At 63.7% G+C, this 17369-nt stretch overlaps 2 protein-coding genes across 2 annotated transcripts; both read right to left on the bottom strand.

Annotated features, from left to right (window-relative positions):
- Positions 1-5957: 5957 nt before the first annotated feature.
- Positions 5958-11173, bottom strand: SCARF1 (scavenger receptor class F member 1; the record flags this gene model as incomplete). Its single annotated transcript, XM_082008688.1, has 11 exons — positions 5958-6964; positions 7297-7437; positions 7641-7765; positions 7844-7955; positions 8166-8269; positions 8345-8473; positions 8561-8779; positions 9227-9752; positions 9868-9969; positions 10290-10351; positions 11079-11173. 11 exons carry the CDS (start codon positions 11171-11173, stop codon positions 5958-5960), a joined length of 2622 nt encoding a protein of 873 aa, XP_081864814.1.
- A 1652-nt stretch (positions 11174-12825) lies between these two features.
- Positions 12826-17317, bottom strand: RILP (Rab interacting lysosomal protein; the record flags this gene model as incomplete). The annotated part of the gene is made up of 8 exons (XM_082008632.1): positions 12826-12982; positions 13333-13416; positions 14691-14813; positions 14962-15131; positions 15590-15781; positions 15975-16096; positions 16816-16981; positions 17066-17317. 8 exons carry the CDS (start codon positions 17315-17317, stop codon positions 12826-12828), a joined length of 1266 nt encoding a protein of 421 aa, XP_081864758.1.
- Positions 17318-17369: the final 52 nt, after the last annotated feature.

Genomic DNA, 17369 nt, shown 5'->3' with positions numbered 1-17369 from the left:
TGCTATGTGAGAAGATGGCCTCGTCCAGAGTATCAACCTGCAGGGACCAGAACAACGTCCAGTGAGTCCACAGACAAAGCACATACTGCTCAAAGAGTGCAAAAAAAGCATGATTTAAGACTACATCTCTCCACTGGAACACAAGCAAACCTGCCTGCTGAATGAAAGGCACTCAGGTGTAAAACTTGTTTTTGCAGGTACTAGCTTGCCAAGTTACCTGGAGGGATGGAGGAGCACAGGTGCCCTTGGAGCAGCCCCTCCAGTGCACACACTGCGCGACAGAGGAGCGTTCAAGGACTCCGTTCCACTTCCCGAGCAACAGGTATGAAAATGCAGCAAATATCAACTGCCTGGAGCCCACTGCTCCATCACCTGTACAGGGCAGGCAGCCCATTTGTGAGGCAGCGAGGAAACACGTGCCAGAGTAGGGGGGCTTCAGCCAGCACCCCAATCTCCTGACTGCTTGCAGGCAGAGGCAGAGACAGAGGAGGCAGCCCCACAGCCCTAACGGTGGCTTTAGTGACCCACCAGGTCTGCTCTGCCCCACACAGGAGCACAGATTTGTTCTGGAAGGTGAGCATGGGTCCTATATGTGCCATGAGTCCTACATATGCAGTTTATACCACAGATAGCTCATCGAGGAGCACTTTTGCTAACTGCCAGACCACCCAGCTGGGACACGAGGCAGGCCGCATCCTGCCCCATCCTAGCCGTGTAGCCAGGCAGGTACAATGGCCAGGACAGCCCATGGCACACGCTCCTCCACCTCGGCACACTGGCATCCCCAGGCTGCCCCACAGATGCTGCAGCCGGATTAACCATCTCCAACTCCAGTCGTCCAAGTCCCCGGGGCCCACAAGCGCAAGCAGAAGCTTCAGGAGCAGGACTGGCTGGCCGAGGGGCTGCTCCAGGGAGCCCCGAGGTGCGCAGCACCGGGGTCATAAGGCAGGTGGCCATTTTGGACAAGCTGAGCCTTTTCCCAGCTCAAAGCATGCCCTGATCGGGCACGATGGGGAAATCCGCTGGCTACACACCACAGCCCAAGGCAGTTGCTCAGGGCTTTCCACACGGAGAGGCCCCAGCCCTGGATTGCTTTGGGGGGACACACACACCCCTGGCCCAGCTCCCTGCAAGGGTGCCAGGAGGACAGGGCCACCCTCCAGCCACAGAAGCTGGTGCAGAGACCCCTGCCCCACGAAGCCAGCCTGCAGCCGTGCACCCTCCCACGCACACCCACCCACCGCACAGGCCCGCTCCCCCAGCGCAGCCCACGACGCATTTCCTCCGCCGTCTCCTCTTCCTCGTCCCTGCCCCCACAGGCCCCCTCCCCAGTCCCCCGCGTCCTTCCTCAGCACAGGGATCCGCTCTGTGGCAAAAGGTGCAGCCTGCTCCCTCCCCTACCAGTCACCCCCCCCATGCGCCCCATTCGCCCCCAACGCACCCCGCTCCCCACCCACACCTCCCCACGCACGCCGCGCTCCTCCAAAACAGCCCTGCTGCATCCCGCTCTCTCCTTCCCCGACCAACCCCCCAGAGCACCCCGCTCCCTGCCCACAGACCGCTCCCACGCACCCAGCTCTTCCCCATCAACCCCCCTCTCCCCCCACCGCACGCCACTCCCACGCACGAATCCCCCTATGCGCCCCCTTCCCCCCCCAACCCACCTCATGCACCCTGCTACCCTCCTCCGATGCAAACCCCGCCCCGCTCCTCCATCCCACGTAAACCCCACCCAGCACGCACCCACTCCCCTCAGCGCACCCCACACAAATACCCCACCGCGCCGTGGGCCCCAGCCCGCCCCCGCCGCTCACCCTCCGCCGCAGCCCCACTCCGCGCCGCCGTGCTCCCACCCCGGGCTTTTTATCCGTCCTCCGGAGCAAACAGGCGCCGCTGCTGATTGGTCGCCGCCCCGGCCAATGACCGCGCCCGCCGCTGCCGCCGGGGCACGTGCCGGGCCGCGCGCCCACCCGGTACTTCCCCCCCACACCCTCCCCGGCCCGGTACCACCACACCCACCACCCCCGGTGTCGTCGTCCGCCCCCCAGTACCCGCCGTGGTCACCGGGCCGTACCTGGGCTCTCCCGACCGGGACGGGCACACGCACCCGGGCGCAACAACCGTTGCGGCGCTCCGGGGCTGGGCACGGGGCTGCCCGGGACGGCGGGGGGAACGGCCACCCCCCCCCCCCCGCCCCGGCGCGGTAGCGGGACTTGCCGCCTTCCAGGGGAAAAGAGGGAAAAGGGAGAACGGGACGGCAGCGGGAGGCGATGCCGGGCACGGAGCGGGACAGCGGGAACTTCCCCGCAGGGCTCGGTGCCGGCTGCTGCCGGTCTCCGCCGGCCCCGGGCGGCGGCCGGGAGAGCCGCAGCGCGCTCACCACGGCACGGCGCAACGGCTGTTACCCGCACAGCCGCAGCCGAGCCCACGGAGCCGCTTCGGTAACGGGACGCGCGTTTATTGCTCATGCTACGGGTACCGGATCCGTCCTGCGAAGCCCACCCCTCCCGCTCCCCCGCCAGAGGAGAAGCCGTCCCCCGTTAAAAGGCCATTTTGGGAGCAGGCACCGACACGCAGCCCAGGGTAACGAGCCCTCCAGCCACCCCGGCCCGCCAGCACCGGCCACTCTTTCGTGCAATAAAAGTAAAATCACTGCAAGCCACGGGAGCGGCTTTGAGCCCGAGCTCAGCGGAGCTCTGCCCGCTCGTTACACCAAAGTATTTCTCAGAGCGTTCGCCTGCGGCATTTCGAGTCCTGCCAGAAACGCCTCACTCCTCAGCGAGCTCCTGGTCCCGAGGAGGTGGCCATATACCCCTGGAAATCGTGAAAGGGGATTTTTTTTTATCAGCCGAAGGAGATGAAAACGGTGCTTATGGCAGGTAAAGATCTCGGAGTTGCTCAGCGGGAGCTGAGAGCCCGGACAGACGGACGTGCACCCACCGCTGTGCCCCTGAGATGGGCAGGCTGCAGTGGGTGGGAAGAGGAAACTCCTTGGCCTTGGCTGTGGGATAAGGGTCAAACCTTGCAACAGCCCTAAAGTGGATTTAAGCCAAAGCAAGTAAACAAACAAACAAACAAACAAAAGCCAAAAGAAAACAAGGCAGCCTGGGTCAGTGCGTGTTTTTAGCAGAGGTCGAGGAAGGCTGAGGCAGCATGAGGGCCCGGGAGACCTCAGCGCCCAGACCTGGTCGCTGCGTCCAAGAAACATGACCTGTGACGCGAAGGAGCACGAAGAGAGCTCGGAGGCTGTCTGGGTACACAGGAACCCTTTGCTACGGTGAGACCGTGGTGGGGAGCTCAGCTTTCCTGTCCTAGAAGGAGAAAAGAATCTATCAGGTGATCCGCTGCCATCTATAAATACACCCGGGGCATGAGTAAACATCAGGGAGAGAAAAAAAAATAAAGTGCAGCTGGAAAACGGCACTGGCACTAAGACACATTTATAGGCACTGGCCAGGAATGAGGTTAGGCTGGAAGGGAGGTGACAGCTCCTGCCCAGCCGTGCCAGGAGGTCCTCAGGAGGCTCAGCTGGAGCCACTGGGATAAACCTCTTGCCTTGGAAGAGCACAGGCAGCTTGGGAAAGGAGGTGACAAGGCCCTGGGGGACTGCTCGAGCCTCTGTTCCTACCCCCAGGAGGCCAAGAGCTGCCCCAGCAGAGAGCACGGATGCCTCTGCGCATAAGACAGGACCTGCACACAGGAACCGCTTCCCACCAGCTCGCCACAAACCCCTGCAGCGGGATATGGAGAGCCAGAAATCCAGCACGGGAAGACATGAACCCCTCCCTCACTCGCCAGCCCTGGCTCGCAGCCCTCCCACATCCAGAATTAAAACCACAGCAAAGCCGAACCGAAGCATCCCTAACAAAAAGGCACCAGCGCGACCACGCTGCAGGCATGTGCATGGGCAGCCACGCGCTGAAAATCCACCGCTTTTTTTCCTTGCACCGCTCAGGCAGGATGAAGATGCTTCATCTTCAAGCAGGGGAAACATCCTGCTTTGCAGCTCAGCCCACGAACAGGAAAGGTTCCCGCAGCAGCAGCAGTGTTTTCCCAAAGCTGGATGCTTGTTTTGGCGTGAGGAAAGGCTGTCAGGTTGTTGTCAGCTGTTTAGATACCGTACCCAGAGTGAACCAGCTCACATGACATTCACTTCTGGCACAGTGCTGCTCGGCTCACGGGCTGAAAATACCCAACCGATTATTAGGAAAAAAATGGCTGCTTATAAAAAAAATGTGGGACCGTTCCTGCCACTGTAATAAAATAGCGTCAAAACAAAAACTAGCCCGTGCAGAACACAGGTCTGGCCAGCCTGCTGCTCAAGTTTTGCTGGGATGAGAATATTTGTATACCAGAATTTTTGGTGTCATAATCATGGCAGTGGGTGATACCAGTGAAGGAAGGAGTGCTGCATGCTCTCTGCAAAACTGGAAGCCTCACCCACGTGGGACTGTGGGGATTCAGTGCCTTGCGCTGCAGAGAAGCACCCGCAAAAAGCAAAAGGGAAGACGCAAAACCCTCGCTGTCTTCTGAAACACCCTGAACCCTAAACCCCAACTCAGCGGTGCCAGACCAGAAGAAGGATTCACACGGAGCTCTGCAGGTGACACGTGAGATGGAGCCTGCAACGTAGGTGCTCCGGACATGCACAGCCCACTCGTATTCCCTCTGCCCTCTGGTCCCTGACGCTGCTCCAGGCTCAGCCCCCTAAGTGGGAGTTCAGAATTACTTCAACAGAAACAGAAAATGAACAAAAAAAAAAAAACCCAAAAGCCAAAGGCTGCTGACAGTTTCCACACTTTGGAGAATACTTCTGGCCATGTCTGTGATTCGGAGGGCGGCTGGGAAACCCAACTCCTCAAGGGCTTTGGTAACATTTAATTTTCATTCAGAGGTTTTCATGCCAGGCAAAATAACAGAAAAATATACAAGAAACTTCTACTACTTAGATATGTCTAAAAGCAGAGGTCCTCTGGCTGCGCTGGCGATGCTGCAGCACCTTCATCGCCTCTCAGCCACGTGTAGCGATGCGTTGCCGTGGCAGGAGTGATGTGTGGGAGATGGCAGGAGCTTAGGGCACCCGCAGAAATGCCGTTTTCCGTGTAGCTTTCGTCCTTATCAGGGCCAGCATCAGCACCGGGTGCACAGGTTGATGGTCACAGCCCAGCTGCCACGTTTGCTCTTGCACAATTTGCAGCTTGGTATCATGTGGAGTTTAAAAGGCTGTCGGTAAATCCTGTGCCGTGCCACCAGCCTTTTCATGTGCTACACATGTACATAGAAACAAAGGCAGCCAGAGCCTGCCATGAAAGCCAGAGCCACACAGATAAACCCCTGCAGACCCAGATACCCTTTGAGATAAGCAGCTAAAATTAATTTTCGGTGAAGCTGCTTGTGACTGCCCATCATCTCTCCCCAGCCCAGCTCCACAAAATAATCCCCTCCAGCGAGAAGCACCTTTACAGCGAGAGGCTCCAAGCAGCATTACAGGAGCTGAGACAGGGAAACGTGAAAGCTGCTGGGTCGAAACTGGTTTTCGCTCACATGTTTCCCAGCAGAGCCTCCAGCATTCCCACTCCTGTTTATGAGGAGGATGTGTGTCCCCAAGCCCAATGCCAACAGGGACCAGGTGCCACTGCTGTGTCCAGAGCATCGCGGTCCCTCTGGGCTGCGGCAGACACAAAATGAGGCACAGAGGGTAAGGAGGGACATAAAATAGCCCTGCAGCACCGCAGCTCCATGGGGCTGCCAGCGCTGCAGCTCTCAGCATCGCTGGTCCTGCCGGCTGTGCCGGCCAGCGAGGGTCCACACCGGCAACACGGTAGAGAGGAAAGGGGGTCAGTGGGAAGGCTTGATCAGTGTCCGGTTCACAGCTCCGAGGGGGACCTTGACTGCCCTCACGCTGGGTTTGGAGGGGCCTCCTGGGCTCCCGTTGCCTCAGCCCAGGCAGTGGTGACTCAGGTGGCCATGGGGGTGGCCGGCAGCTCCACAGCAGGACCAGGGGGTGAATCGGCACTGCTGCTGGTCACATTCTCATATTTTGGCTCTTCCTCCGGGGCAGCCTGTCCCTTCATTTCAAGGCTGAGGACTAACTCAGGGCTTTTGCCCTTCTCTATGGCACCCAGGGCATCACCAGCCCCATCCTGGGCCTTGGTGCTTTTTGGTGAGGGAGATGCGAGAAGGAAGGACTGCCTCTTCCCAGGGAGATGCTGTTGTTTGCCAGGGGATGGCTCAGCAGGAGCCCCTGGGATGCTCTCCCTCTGCTTGCAGCTATTCACTGAGTCTCTGTGCTGCGCCAGGGCCCGGCGGGGCGGTTTCTGGATGGCCTCGATGCTCCTCCTCACCTTGGTCTCCTCCTTTGCAGCCCACTTGCCCCTCTGTAAGCTGCCCAGCCGCTTGAGCACAGCCTGGACTGGTCCCTCGCCACCCCCCTCCACCTTGGGGTCCTGCCCAGCCGTTCCCACCATCATGTAGATGGTGGTGACGTTGGGCTCCTTCCCCTTTGTCTCCCAGCTGCTGGATTTTGCAGCTGCTTCAAGAGCCTCCACTCTCTGGGCCACGTGCCTGGTGCTGGAGACCACCTGCCGGCGTCCCCCTGGGGTGGCCCGGGGCGATGGCCGGTGGCTTTCCTCCACCTTGCCGAGAGGCTCTGGGCTCTCGTAGCAATCACTGGCTGGCCGTTCAGTGGGGGACTCAGCCGCCGTGTCCCCCAGTGGTGAGGACAGCTTGGATGGGCCCCATGGGGTCTTGGGCTTACGCCCGGGGCTGGGAGTCTCTGCCGCTCCAAATTTCGTCCCCTCGGCAAAGGACACGGAGGGCCGCTTGGCCTTGGCAATGCTGGAGGTGCGGGGGATGGCGAAGGGCTGCGAGACATCCTCCGAGTCAAAGGCAGACGGGTCCGGGAGCGCCTCGCTGGGGGGACACGTCCCGTCCTGCAGCTCGGCCCCCCCCAGCAGTGGGATGCCTGTGAGAGAAGGGGACGAGGGTTAGGGCTGCCAGAGTTACCCCCTGCTCAGGGACACACTCAGGGACATGGGGACAGGGGCTGATGCAATAGGATTGTCCCTGGGAAGAGGTTGTGAAATGGGGCTGCCCATACTGGGCACGTCCCATCACATGAGGCCAAGCACGGCCCCAGTGTGTCCCTGCAGACAGGAAAATGAGGTTATGAAAATAGTTGCTGCCTGTGCCCAGAACCTGTCCCTGGGACACCCAAGGCTGGTAACAGGGCAGGATTGATCCCGCGCAGCCCAGAAGGGCTGTGGGTGGCTGGGGAGGAGCCGCCATAGATGTCACCTTCTCTAGGAGGGACAGAGTACTCAGGTCCCTCGTTGTCAGTGTCGAAGGAGGAGGAGAAGGAGCTGTCTGAGACCCACGCAGCCGACGGTGGCTCGATGAAGCTGGGGTTGAAGGGGATTTCTGTGTCGTGGTGGGAAACTGGGGAGGAGAAGACACCCAGCTGAGCTCGGGCACCCCGGGGTGCTCAGGGCTGGGGCAGGAGAGCAACACCTGCCCTAAGACATGCCACAGGGTGAGGGGGGTGCAGGCTGGATGCATCACCCCCCAAATGGTGACGATGCAGAGAGCGTGGGGAGGGGGTGACAGCCTGGAAGGGCTTCTGGTGGTGCTGCTTTTTTTACCTGTAACTTTGGGAAGTTTGTAGCCACCCAGGGAAAAGCAAGGCATCATAGCGCTGAGGTTTGCCAGCACGCCCCGCACGTGGTGCTTCATCCTGGCCAGCACATCATCATCCGCCACGGCCGCCCTGCGCAGGGGAGACGGGCATGAAGGGATGAGGGAGACAGGGTTATGCATCAAAGGTTGCAAGACACAAAAAAAATACCTGTCTCTAGCATCTGCTGGGGCGGCTCCGCAGCAACAGCAGGCGACGCAGAGCAGCAGCAGCAGGAGAGGCACGAGGATGGCGGCTGCAAGGGCCCCGTGGTCCTTAAAACCTGTGCAGAGAAGATGAGCTGGGTCCAGCGTGTCCTGTGGCTGCCGAGCCGGTAGAGCCACCCCACACGCGAGCACAGGAGCCGGCGACCTGCAGCGGGGCCAGGAGGCACCAGGCAGGACCCGGCTGCATCGCAGCCTCCCAGTGTAGCCGTCCCCAGCAAGGACGTTACAGTCCCTTTGCCCGGGGACAAATTTGTGGCTGCTCTTACTCAACACGCAGTCCCCCCGCACGGGGTGGCAGGTCCCCCGGGAGCACTGACAGGGCGAGGAACAGTTCACTCCAAAATACCCCTCTGGGCAGGTGTCGTTGCAGCTGGAAGAGAGAGGGAAGGAGTGAAATGCTCCCGGGGAGAGCGGGTCCCCGGCGCTGCCCCGCTCCCGGTGTTACCTGGCTCCCCAGTAGCCCGCCTGGCAGACGCACGCTCCCGAGATGGGGTCGCAGCTCCCCGCAACGCACTCGGGGCAGAGGAGCTGGCATCCGTCGCCGAAGGTGCCCGTGGGGCAGGAGCTGTTGCAGCTGCCGACAAAGAGTGCAAAGCATCAGCCCACTGCACCCTGGTGCAGGGACCCCTCGCGAGGACCGGTGGCCTGATCCTGAGCGTACCTGGGACCCATCCAGCCGGGCTCGCAGTGCGGGCAGGACCCGGTCTCTGGATCGCAGACCTCCCCATGCCGGCAGTGGGGACACAGCCGCAGGCAGCCCTCGCCGTGGAAGCCGGGCGCGCAGGGCTCCTTGCAGAGGGTCCCGTTCCAGCCGGGCTGGCAGGCCAGGCAGAAGCCATCCACGGGAGAGCAGGGCTGGCTGCGCTTGCAGCTCCCACAGCTGCGTGGGCAGAAGGGCCGTGAGGTCTTGACACTCACCCCCAGCCCCCCCCGAAACTCAGGTTTCGCCCCACGCTGACATTCAGCATCGGTTTGGATCACGGGGAAATACTCTACAGCACTCAGTGCGCTGTAGTGGTGGCAGGGCAGGAGGCGAGCAGGGAGAGACGCTGCTTTATCGCCCTGGGGAGCGGTACTGAGGATGACCGGATTTTGGGATGACACCAGTTCTTTCTCGTGGCATTACTGGGATGCTTTTCTCGGGACAACACCGGTACTGCATCCAGCCAGGGCTGCTCAAAACCCCCAGCCAGGTCTCCAGCCAAAAGGACAGACACGACTGCGACGATTTTCCCCCGCCAAGGTCTGGTTGCTGCCCCTAGGTACCTGCAAGACCCCCCGGCTGCCCCCAGGTACCTGCAAGACCCCCCGGCTGCCCCCAGCTCACCTGTGCACGCACTGAGACCCGTATTTCCCTGCCGGACAGGGGTCCCGGCAGCTCCTGCCCTGGTAGCCAGGGCTGCAGCTGCAGTGCCCGCTGAGGGGGCTGCAGGAGCCGTGCAAGCAGTCGCAGCGCCGCTGGCACGCCGGCCCCCAAAACCCGGCTTTGCATTCGCACTTGCCCGTCTCCTGGGCACAGGGCGAGAGGTTGCAGGAGCATTTGAAGCTGCACCTCCTGCCCCACCAGCCCGGCAGGCAGCGGCAGTGGCCGGTGAAGGGGTCGCAGTGGGAGCTGGCGGGGTTACACTGACATTGCTTCTTGCAGGTGGGAGCCCACCAGCCCGGCTCGCAGCGGCAGGCACCGGTGAGGGGGTCGCAGCGGCCGTGGGGGCCGCACTGGCAGGGGAACTGGCAGAGCCCTCCCCAGTGGTTGGGGTCGCAGGTGCAGCGCCCGCTCGCCGCGTCGCAGCGCCCGTTGGGGTGGCATGCGCAGCTCCGCTTGCAGTCGGGGCCCCAGTACTGCTCGGGGCAGCCTGCGAGGGCAAGGAGATGGTGAGGATGGGGGCTGGGGGGGTCACGGGGAAGCCCAGAAGCCCCCCGAGGCTGGCAAAAGGGATGGTGAGGGCTGAGCCCTGGGGAAATACTCACGAGAGCTGCAGTCTGCTCCAAAGTAGCCGGGTTTGCAGAGGCAAACCCCGGGTCTCACGCAGACCTCGTCCGCCCCGCAGGCGTCCTCCCCCTCGCACAGCGCTGTGGGCAGCAGGGCGGGCAGGTCAGCGCGCGATGGGCCCCCGGGGCTCACACCCCGCTGAAGGACCACCCGCCGCCTCCCGCCGAGGCGGCCTTCCCGCGGAAGCCGCCGTCCCACTTCCCGCTCCACACCTCCGGCCGAGCCGCAGCACCGTCAGCAGCTTGCTCGGCAGACGTTTGGGGCTCCCCGTGGCGCAGGACCCCAGCGCCGCTACTCAGAGAGAGCCGTAGGGCTTCCCCCCGACACCCAGCGCCACGGAGGAGCCACCCGGCCGAGCGCGGGGACCGCGCTTTGGGCTTCGTCGCCATCCACCACTCACCGGCCGTGCACTCCCGCCCTTCCTGCTTCCAGCCGGGGCAGCACGCCGGACCGGTGGGGAGCCTGCGGGAGAGACCCGGGGGCCGTCAGCCAGGGCGGGGGGTGCTGGGGCCGGCACGGGTTCACACGCGGCTTCGGCTAAGGCGAAGCGAACGCGGGCACTTGCCCCAGCTGGGCCCGGCGGGCGGGGAGGCGGTGCGGCCCCGGGGGCATCGCTCCGGAAGGAAACCAGCAAAATAGAAGGAAATTTAAGAGGCTGCAGCCCAAGCGGGCAGCGGGGCAGGCCTGCCCGGCTCTGCCGGGACTGCCGCTACGGAGCCCGTGCCGGGTTCCCAATGCTCTGGGAGCGGCTCAAAGCTTCGCTGGCAGCTCAGAGAAAAGGCACCAAAGCGAAGGCAACGAAAGGCGCTGCCATTGATGGCGAGACCAACGGGAGAGGCAACGCAGCAGCAAAGCAGAGGGGACGTCAGCTCCAAAAGCCCTTCGGGGTCTGCTACGCCTGCGCTTCCCACCCACTGCACCATGAAAGTTTTGCCAACGCTCCTGCATCCCCTCGTTGCCCCGTGTGCTGCAAGTGCATGAGAAATAACCCCCGGAGAAGGGATCCGGGCTCCCCAAATGCCTGTGCATGCCCCAACCACGCTCCCCAGCATCATCCCGGCCTCCGCGCGCACGACACGCCAGGCTACGGATCTCCACCACGGAAGGACAGACGGACGATAACCCCCTGGGGCTGCTGAGAGGCCTCGGGAGACGGAGGGGCAGAAGCGGGGACCCCCGCAGCAGCTACCTGCAGACGTTCCTGCCGTTGGGGTCGAGCTCCTGGGCCGAGCTCTGCACCCACAGCCACAGCTGGAGGCAGAGTATGGGCCGGGCGCTCCCCATCCCGGCGGGGTGCGAGGGCCCAAGTCCCGGCAGCTCCCCAGCCCCGCGGCGGCGTCCGTCTGTCCTGTCCCTCCCACGGTGCGGCCTCTTCCTCCGGCCAGCCTTGGGCTTCTTCCTGAGGAAACGTGGGAGGAGGCGCCCCGATCCAGACGTCAGGGGTGCGGCGGGGACGGGAAGGCAGGGAATGCCGCTGCACGGGCTATTTTTGGCCCTCGCGGCCACCCTGGCAGCAGAAATGGGCGTCCAGGGGCTCGGCGCAGCCACGCAGGGGCTGGTGCCTGCCCGAACACCTCACCTGCGGTCGTCCCGCTCCCCCCGTGCCATCCTCCATCGCCCCACTAGGCTGTTTTAGCCAACGTCCCCACAACTCACGCCAGGCGTCCGCTGCCTCCCCCTGCCCCACAGCGCTGCCAGCCCCTGGCAGGGGCTGAGGTGGGGTCCCCATGCCCCCCACGGGGACACGGCATGCCCCAGGCTGGCCTTTGCACCGCTGCTGGCCGCCATCCCACCTCGCCGTCTCCCCAGGAGCTTCGTGTCAGCAGATGCACAGGAAACACCTTTTTCCTACCCAAGGGGGGCTCGGCCGGGGGGGAGGCCCGGGCTGGAAGCACGCTGCTCCCCCCGCCATGCAGGACTTAACTCCATCGCGCCCAGCGCTGCGGCCCCCGTAGCCCCGCTCCCCATCGTAACTGACCCCCGAAAGGGGCTCCGGGTCGGGCGCAGCGCAGCCGGCCGCAGCCCTCTGCGTCGGCGCGTGAAAAGCGTCGGCGACGCTGGAGAACGGCGGCCAAGGCCCGGCAGCATCCCCCAGCGCGTCCCCAGCAAGGAGAGAGCGGAGGCTGCAGCGGGTACCTCGGAGGAGAAACGCAAGGCTGATTTATTTCCGACTCCAGTTCTGGAGCTAGAAAGTACCTGACCCGACAGGAGCGACTCGCCCCCGTGAACATGAGGATTGTTCCAGTCTTAGAGCTTCCAGCCGTGGCGGAAAGAGGTCCCAGTACAAAATCGATTCACCCCACGCCTGAAAAGTGCAGGAGTGGCACCCGTGGCGCTGATCCTGACTGCCCCCAGCCGCGGGAGCACCCGGACCGCCGGTGCAGCATGCTCAGCCCCTCCCAGCCCTGCGGTGACCCTGGGACAGCGCTGCCGGCCGGCCCAGGCACCCCGACTTGCCCTTCACATTGCAGGGATGGGGGGAGGATAGAGAGGAAAGGGGTGAAGCAAAACACCCCCGCAGGGCCGGATCCGGTGAGGGGATCCTGGGCTGTGAGCAGAGGTGTGTGGTGGAAAAAGCCACTAGCGGATGGGAAAAGCCCTTGGGGGAGCGGCAGCGGGAAGCGGGTGCAGACCCCCGCCGCGCTGAGCGGCACAAAGGAGCGGGGAGCAGGGGCACGGCTGTGCAGGACCCCCGTAGTGAAGCCACGGGCACGACAAAAGGGTAGCTGACGGACAGAGATGCCCAGAGGTGCCGAGCCATCCCGTGCCAGGCCAGCCCCCCCGGCCGAGCGTCCCAGCGGGGCTGGAGGAACGCTGCCCACGCTGCGGCTTTGCCCTCGCCACAGCACGGGGGAGCGGCCGGCGCTGCCGAGCCGCTCGCGAAGACGCCGGGAAGCGCTGCTGCGAGGGCAGACCCGGCTCCCGCTCAGGCGGGGTCAGAGGGGCGGCGGGGCTCTGCCAGGGGAGCTGGCCCCCGGCTCGCACTCTCCCTCCAGCTCCAGCTGCGTGTCCAGCGAGTCGATGATTTCCCAGGCTCCGGAGCAGCTGGATGTGGGGAGGTCGTTGCTGCTGTCCTGATACCACAGCCCAAAGCTGCAGAGAGAGCAGATAACGGCTGCGGGGGAGAAGAGCCTTCCCAGGCAAGCAGCCGGATCCCAGCCTCCCTCCGCGTTTGGTGGCGGCGGGACGCAGCCCGGCTGCGGGCTCCTGGGAGCGTGCGGCACAAGGCACGACAAGGCAGGTGCCCCCACAGCCAAGCGACCCCCTCCTGCGGCAGCACCCCTGCCGGCCCCACGCTGGGCAGCCCGGCTCCGTCCCCGTCGTACCCAGCAGAGTAGGCACCAAGCTCAGTGGGCACCAGCCCCACAGCCGAGCCCCAAATCTCCTCTCTGCCGGCAGAACCGCCCGTCCCCAGCAGCACCGGAGCGTGGGAGCAAACTTACAAGCTCCTAATTTTGGATTCGGGAGGCTGAGCATCCACACAGTCTGTGCCACGAGCCGGGAGCCAGGAGCCCTCATCTTCATCGCTGCAGCAAAAAGGAGCAGGGGAAAAACCTGCACTGAGTCACAGGCTCAGCACGAACGAGTGCCTGAGCCACCCTGGGGCTCCCTCGCGAGCTGAGCAGTGTCCCCCGCAGAGCCCAGGGGACAAGGACCGGAGCTGCTGTCCCCACAGTCACCGTCAGCCTGGGACCTGCCACAAAGGCAGAGCCAGCTGTAGCAATGCTCATGTCCCAGACACAGCCGCATTTCATGGCAAGTCCAGCCCGGGCTCGGTGATCTTAAGCCACAAGGCTCTCCAGACACTGGCTTCGAACCCCCGCGCATGGTCAGCAGACGGTGTGTCACCGGTTGCCACAGCAATAAAGTTTTTAGGCACCTCACCCCACTCGGCAAGTGCACGTTTCTCCAGGGGAACGGCCTGACAACCGGCACCACGGGCCGCGGCTCGGGGCTGCGGTGGGTGACAGCCAGGCGCCGAGGCAGGTGACAGCCTGGCCTCGCAGGGGAGGGAGGTGACAGTGACACATGAGAGGTGACCGCAGGGCAGCACTCATACAGCAGGGGCTGTCCTCGCCAGGCAGGGAGGCGAGCAGGCAGGACCCAACACCCCCGACCCCGCCACGGCCAGCAGAGACCCCCGGACAAGCGAGCAGCAGGTTTCAGTAGCACAGAAGAGCTCAGCCCCATTCAGAAGTTTATTAAAGCTCCTAAAAGCCGGTGAGATCCAGCTCCCCCCGTGCCATACAGCAGCTTTAGCGCAGGCTTCGCCCCCCACCACCAGAAGACAGGCAGAGCCGGGGCTGGTGCCCGGCAGGGTCCTCCCCGCCCCATCGTGAGAAGTCTGTCGGAGCCAGCGCTGCCCATGAACATCTTGCGGAGCCTCCAGCGAACATCTCTACCGTCATCTTCCAAGGCTCTCCGCTGGACAGCCTCCAACCGTACAGCGCACGGACCAGCCTGCCTCGTCCGGCGGTCCCAGTGCCACCACCTCACCTCCCTTTTGCCACACCCACGCAGGGACGAGTGGCATTTGGCCAGGCCGTGTGTGACTGGTGACAGGGACATACGAGTGGCAGCGAGAAGAGCCCGGCCCCTGCCACACTCGAGGGGCTAAGCCAGAGCAAGACATCCACTGCAGACAATAAACCTTTGATCTCTGGAGGGAGGCAGGGAGGAGGCAGCTCTCCGCTTGGGGGAGTTCCCTCCCAGGGTGTCGCACCACACGGAAACACCGGAGCCCACCAGCCGGCATCCACCCTGCACGGAGCCGTCCTCCCTCCTGGTGAGCAGGACTCACCTGCTCGCCGACTCCTCCGCCGTTCCTAGCATTTTCGCTCTGATTTTTTTCCTCTGTCTTTTGATAGTCGACTTCATTGCATCCAAGAAGAAACCAGGAACTCTCTCTTCATTCAGCAGCTCCCTGCCAAAAAGCAGCCGACCAGTTAACCAAGCGCCTGGCAAAGAAATCCTCTGCGACTGCACCAGGAACGGCCTCCGATGGGCCACGGGTGGCTGCAGGGACAGGAGGGATCCTGCTCGCTGCCCCACGCCGCTGCGGCAGGACTCACCGCTGGTAATAAGCCAGCTCCTCCTGCACCAGGAACAGGTTGGTCTTGAGCTCGTTCCGCTCTTGCAGGATCTGCTGCAGCTCTTCCTTGGAGAAGCAGCAGTGAGCAGGGCTCCTGCCCGCGTCCGTGTCCTGGTGCTGCGGCTCCTCTGCGGGCGACAGTGCTCCTTCCTGGGCGGACGGAGAGTCAGCAGGCGAGCGGAGACCCCGAAGCCCCCCCCAAAAGGCTGGTTGCCACATACAGGCAGAGATGAAAAAGTCCCAGGAATGAGTTCACTAGCCTGGAGCCGCTGCAGCGCTCCACGGACCGCAGCAGCTCCCCAGCTCAGCCAGCACCCACCACCCATCGCCACATGTGGCAAACCTTCCTCATCCTCCGAGTGCCACCCGGTTTTCCCTCCCATCACCTCGCCTCGCTCCCTCCTGCCTCCACCCCTACCAACAGACGAGGTGTTACGGGCATCGCAGGCACCGCACTGTTCAATTTTCAGCAGCGGGGCTTCCTCGAGCCGCCGTGCCCTGCTGGCAGCTGGCGGGTCCGGGCGTGCCAGGAGCCCCGTGCAGGGACAGGAAAGTCGGATCAGTGTTAGGGATGCCCTGTAGCAGTGGGGCCGCGGGCTTGGACTCACCAGGCTGGGCTTTGGCTGCAGGATCTCAGAGGTGATCCTGCTCCTCCTGCTCATTTCCCTCTGGGTTTGCAGCATGGCGGCCTCCAGGTCCGACTTCTTCTCCAGCGCGCTCTTGAGCTGCGCCTGCACCACGGCCACCTTGTGACGCAGGTCCTCGTTCATGGCCATGAAGCGATGCAGTTGCTCCTGCAGCTGGAGGGCCCAGGGCAGTCGAGTGTGAGGCACAGCGGCAGCTCTGTGCTCCCACCCAGGGACCTCAGTGCCACGGGAAAGGCATCTGCCCCAGCAGGCTCACCGGCCGCACCGACAGCCCCAGGGCGAGGTGACATGAGAGCAGGTCCCCAGGCCCTTCACACACCACACCCACCAGCTCCCACATGCTCACCGCCTCCGTGTCTCTGCTCTTGCAGACTATCTCGTGGGCCTGGGCACGAAGCTCATCCCTCTGCTTGTCCACCACCTCCTTCAGCCGCAGCATCACCTCCCGCTCCTTCCGCGCCATGTTATCTGAGCCCAGACATGGGGGGGGACAGGCGTGAGTGGCCCCAGGACCAAAGAACTCCCCTAACTCCACACCACTATGAGGTTATAGAATTACAGAATAGTTGGGGTTGGAAGGGACCTTTCAAGGCCATCTAGTCCAACCCCCTGCAGTGAGCAGGGGCATCTTCAATTAGATTAGGGTCGCTCAGAGCCCCGTCCAACCTGACCTGGAATGTTTCCAGGGATGGGGCATTGACCACCTCTCTGGGCAACCTGGGCCAGGGTTTCACCACCCTCATCGTGAAAAATTTCTTCCTTATCTCTAGCCTAGATCTACCCTTTTAGTTTAAAACAATCACCCCTTGTCCTATCGCAACAGGCCCTGCTAGAAGTCTGTCCCCAAAGGCTCCTTACTGCTTCTGCAAAGCCAAACTCTGATGTTCCTGGTAGATAGCAGGGTAGGAACAGTGCAGAGCGGGGAACGGTGACCTTTAGGCTGTGCTCGATGCACCCTTCTGCTGGTCAACAGCAGCCTGCACCCTGTGTCTGCCTCCGCTACCCTCCTGGAAGCTCAGGGAGTGCTCTGGGGGTTTGGCGTGCCGGTGGCTTGCAAAACAAAGCAACGCTCCTGCTCTGCGGTAGGACAGGTCTCCAGGGCTGGGCAACACAGAGGAGCAGGTTCAGACCTGCACCCAGCCTGCCGCTCTCCCATCAGGGGACCCCACACCCACCCAGACACCCACCTTCCTGGGACTGGCTCTCCGCAAGCTGCCCCAGGAGCTGCCGGTTCTGTTCCTCCAGATGGGCCAGGCGACCGCGCAAGGCTCGCTCCCGGTGCTCGGCCTCCCACAGCCGCTGCTCCGGGTCCCGGGGGATGGTGACAGCCGGCTCAGAGCCCCACGGGGACTCCTGCGAGGACCAGCGTGGGTCAGCGCCACCCCGCAGGGGTCCCCCGAGGGAAGCAGGGTGGGACGAGCCCCCCACCCCACTCACCTCCGCGTCCTGCCGCCCGGCCGCCGCCGCCTCCCCCTCGGCGCCCGTCGGGGCCACCAGCGCCTCCAGCAGCTCCAGCAGCCGCACGACGGGCGGCACCAGCCCGGCCACGGCCTCGGGCCCGAAACGGCCGGAGAGGCGGCGCAGCTCGGCGCCCAGCGCCCCCGCCATGCGGTAGATGTGCGGCGGGGCCAGGCGGCCCGGCGGCGTCCGCCACAGCGGCTCCGCGCCCCGCCACCGCGGCTCCGCCATCCGCCACCGCCGCCCGAGGCCCCGCCGCCGCTCCGCCCTGCGCCGGCCCCGG

Source organism: Phaethon aethereus, assembly GCF_964289735.1.
Source record: "Phaethon aethereus genome assembly, chromosome: 19".
Lineage (NCBI taxonomy): Eukaryota > Metazoa > Chordata > Aves > Phaethontiformes > Phaethontidae > Phaethon > Phaethon aethereus.
This window is presented reverse-complemented; position numbering and strand designations above follow the sequence as displayed.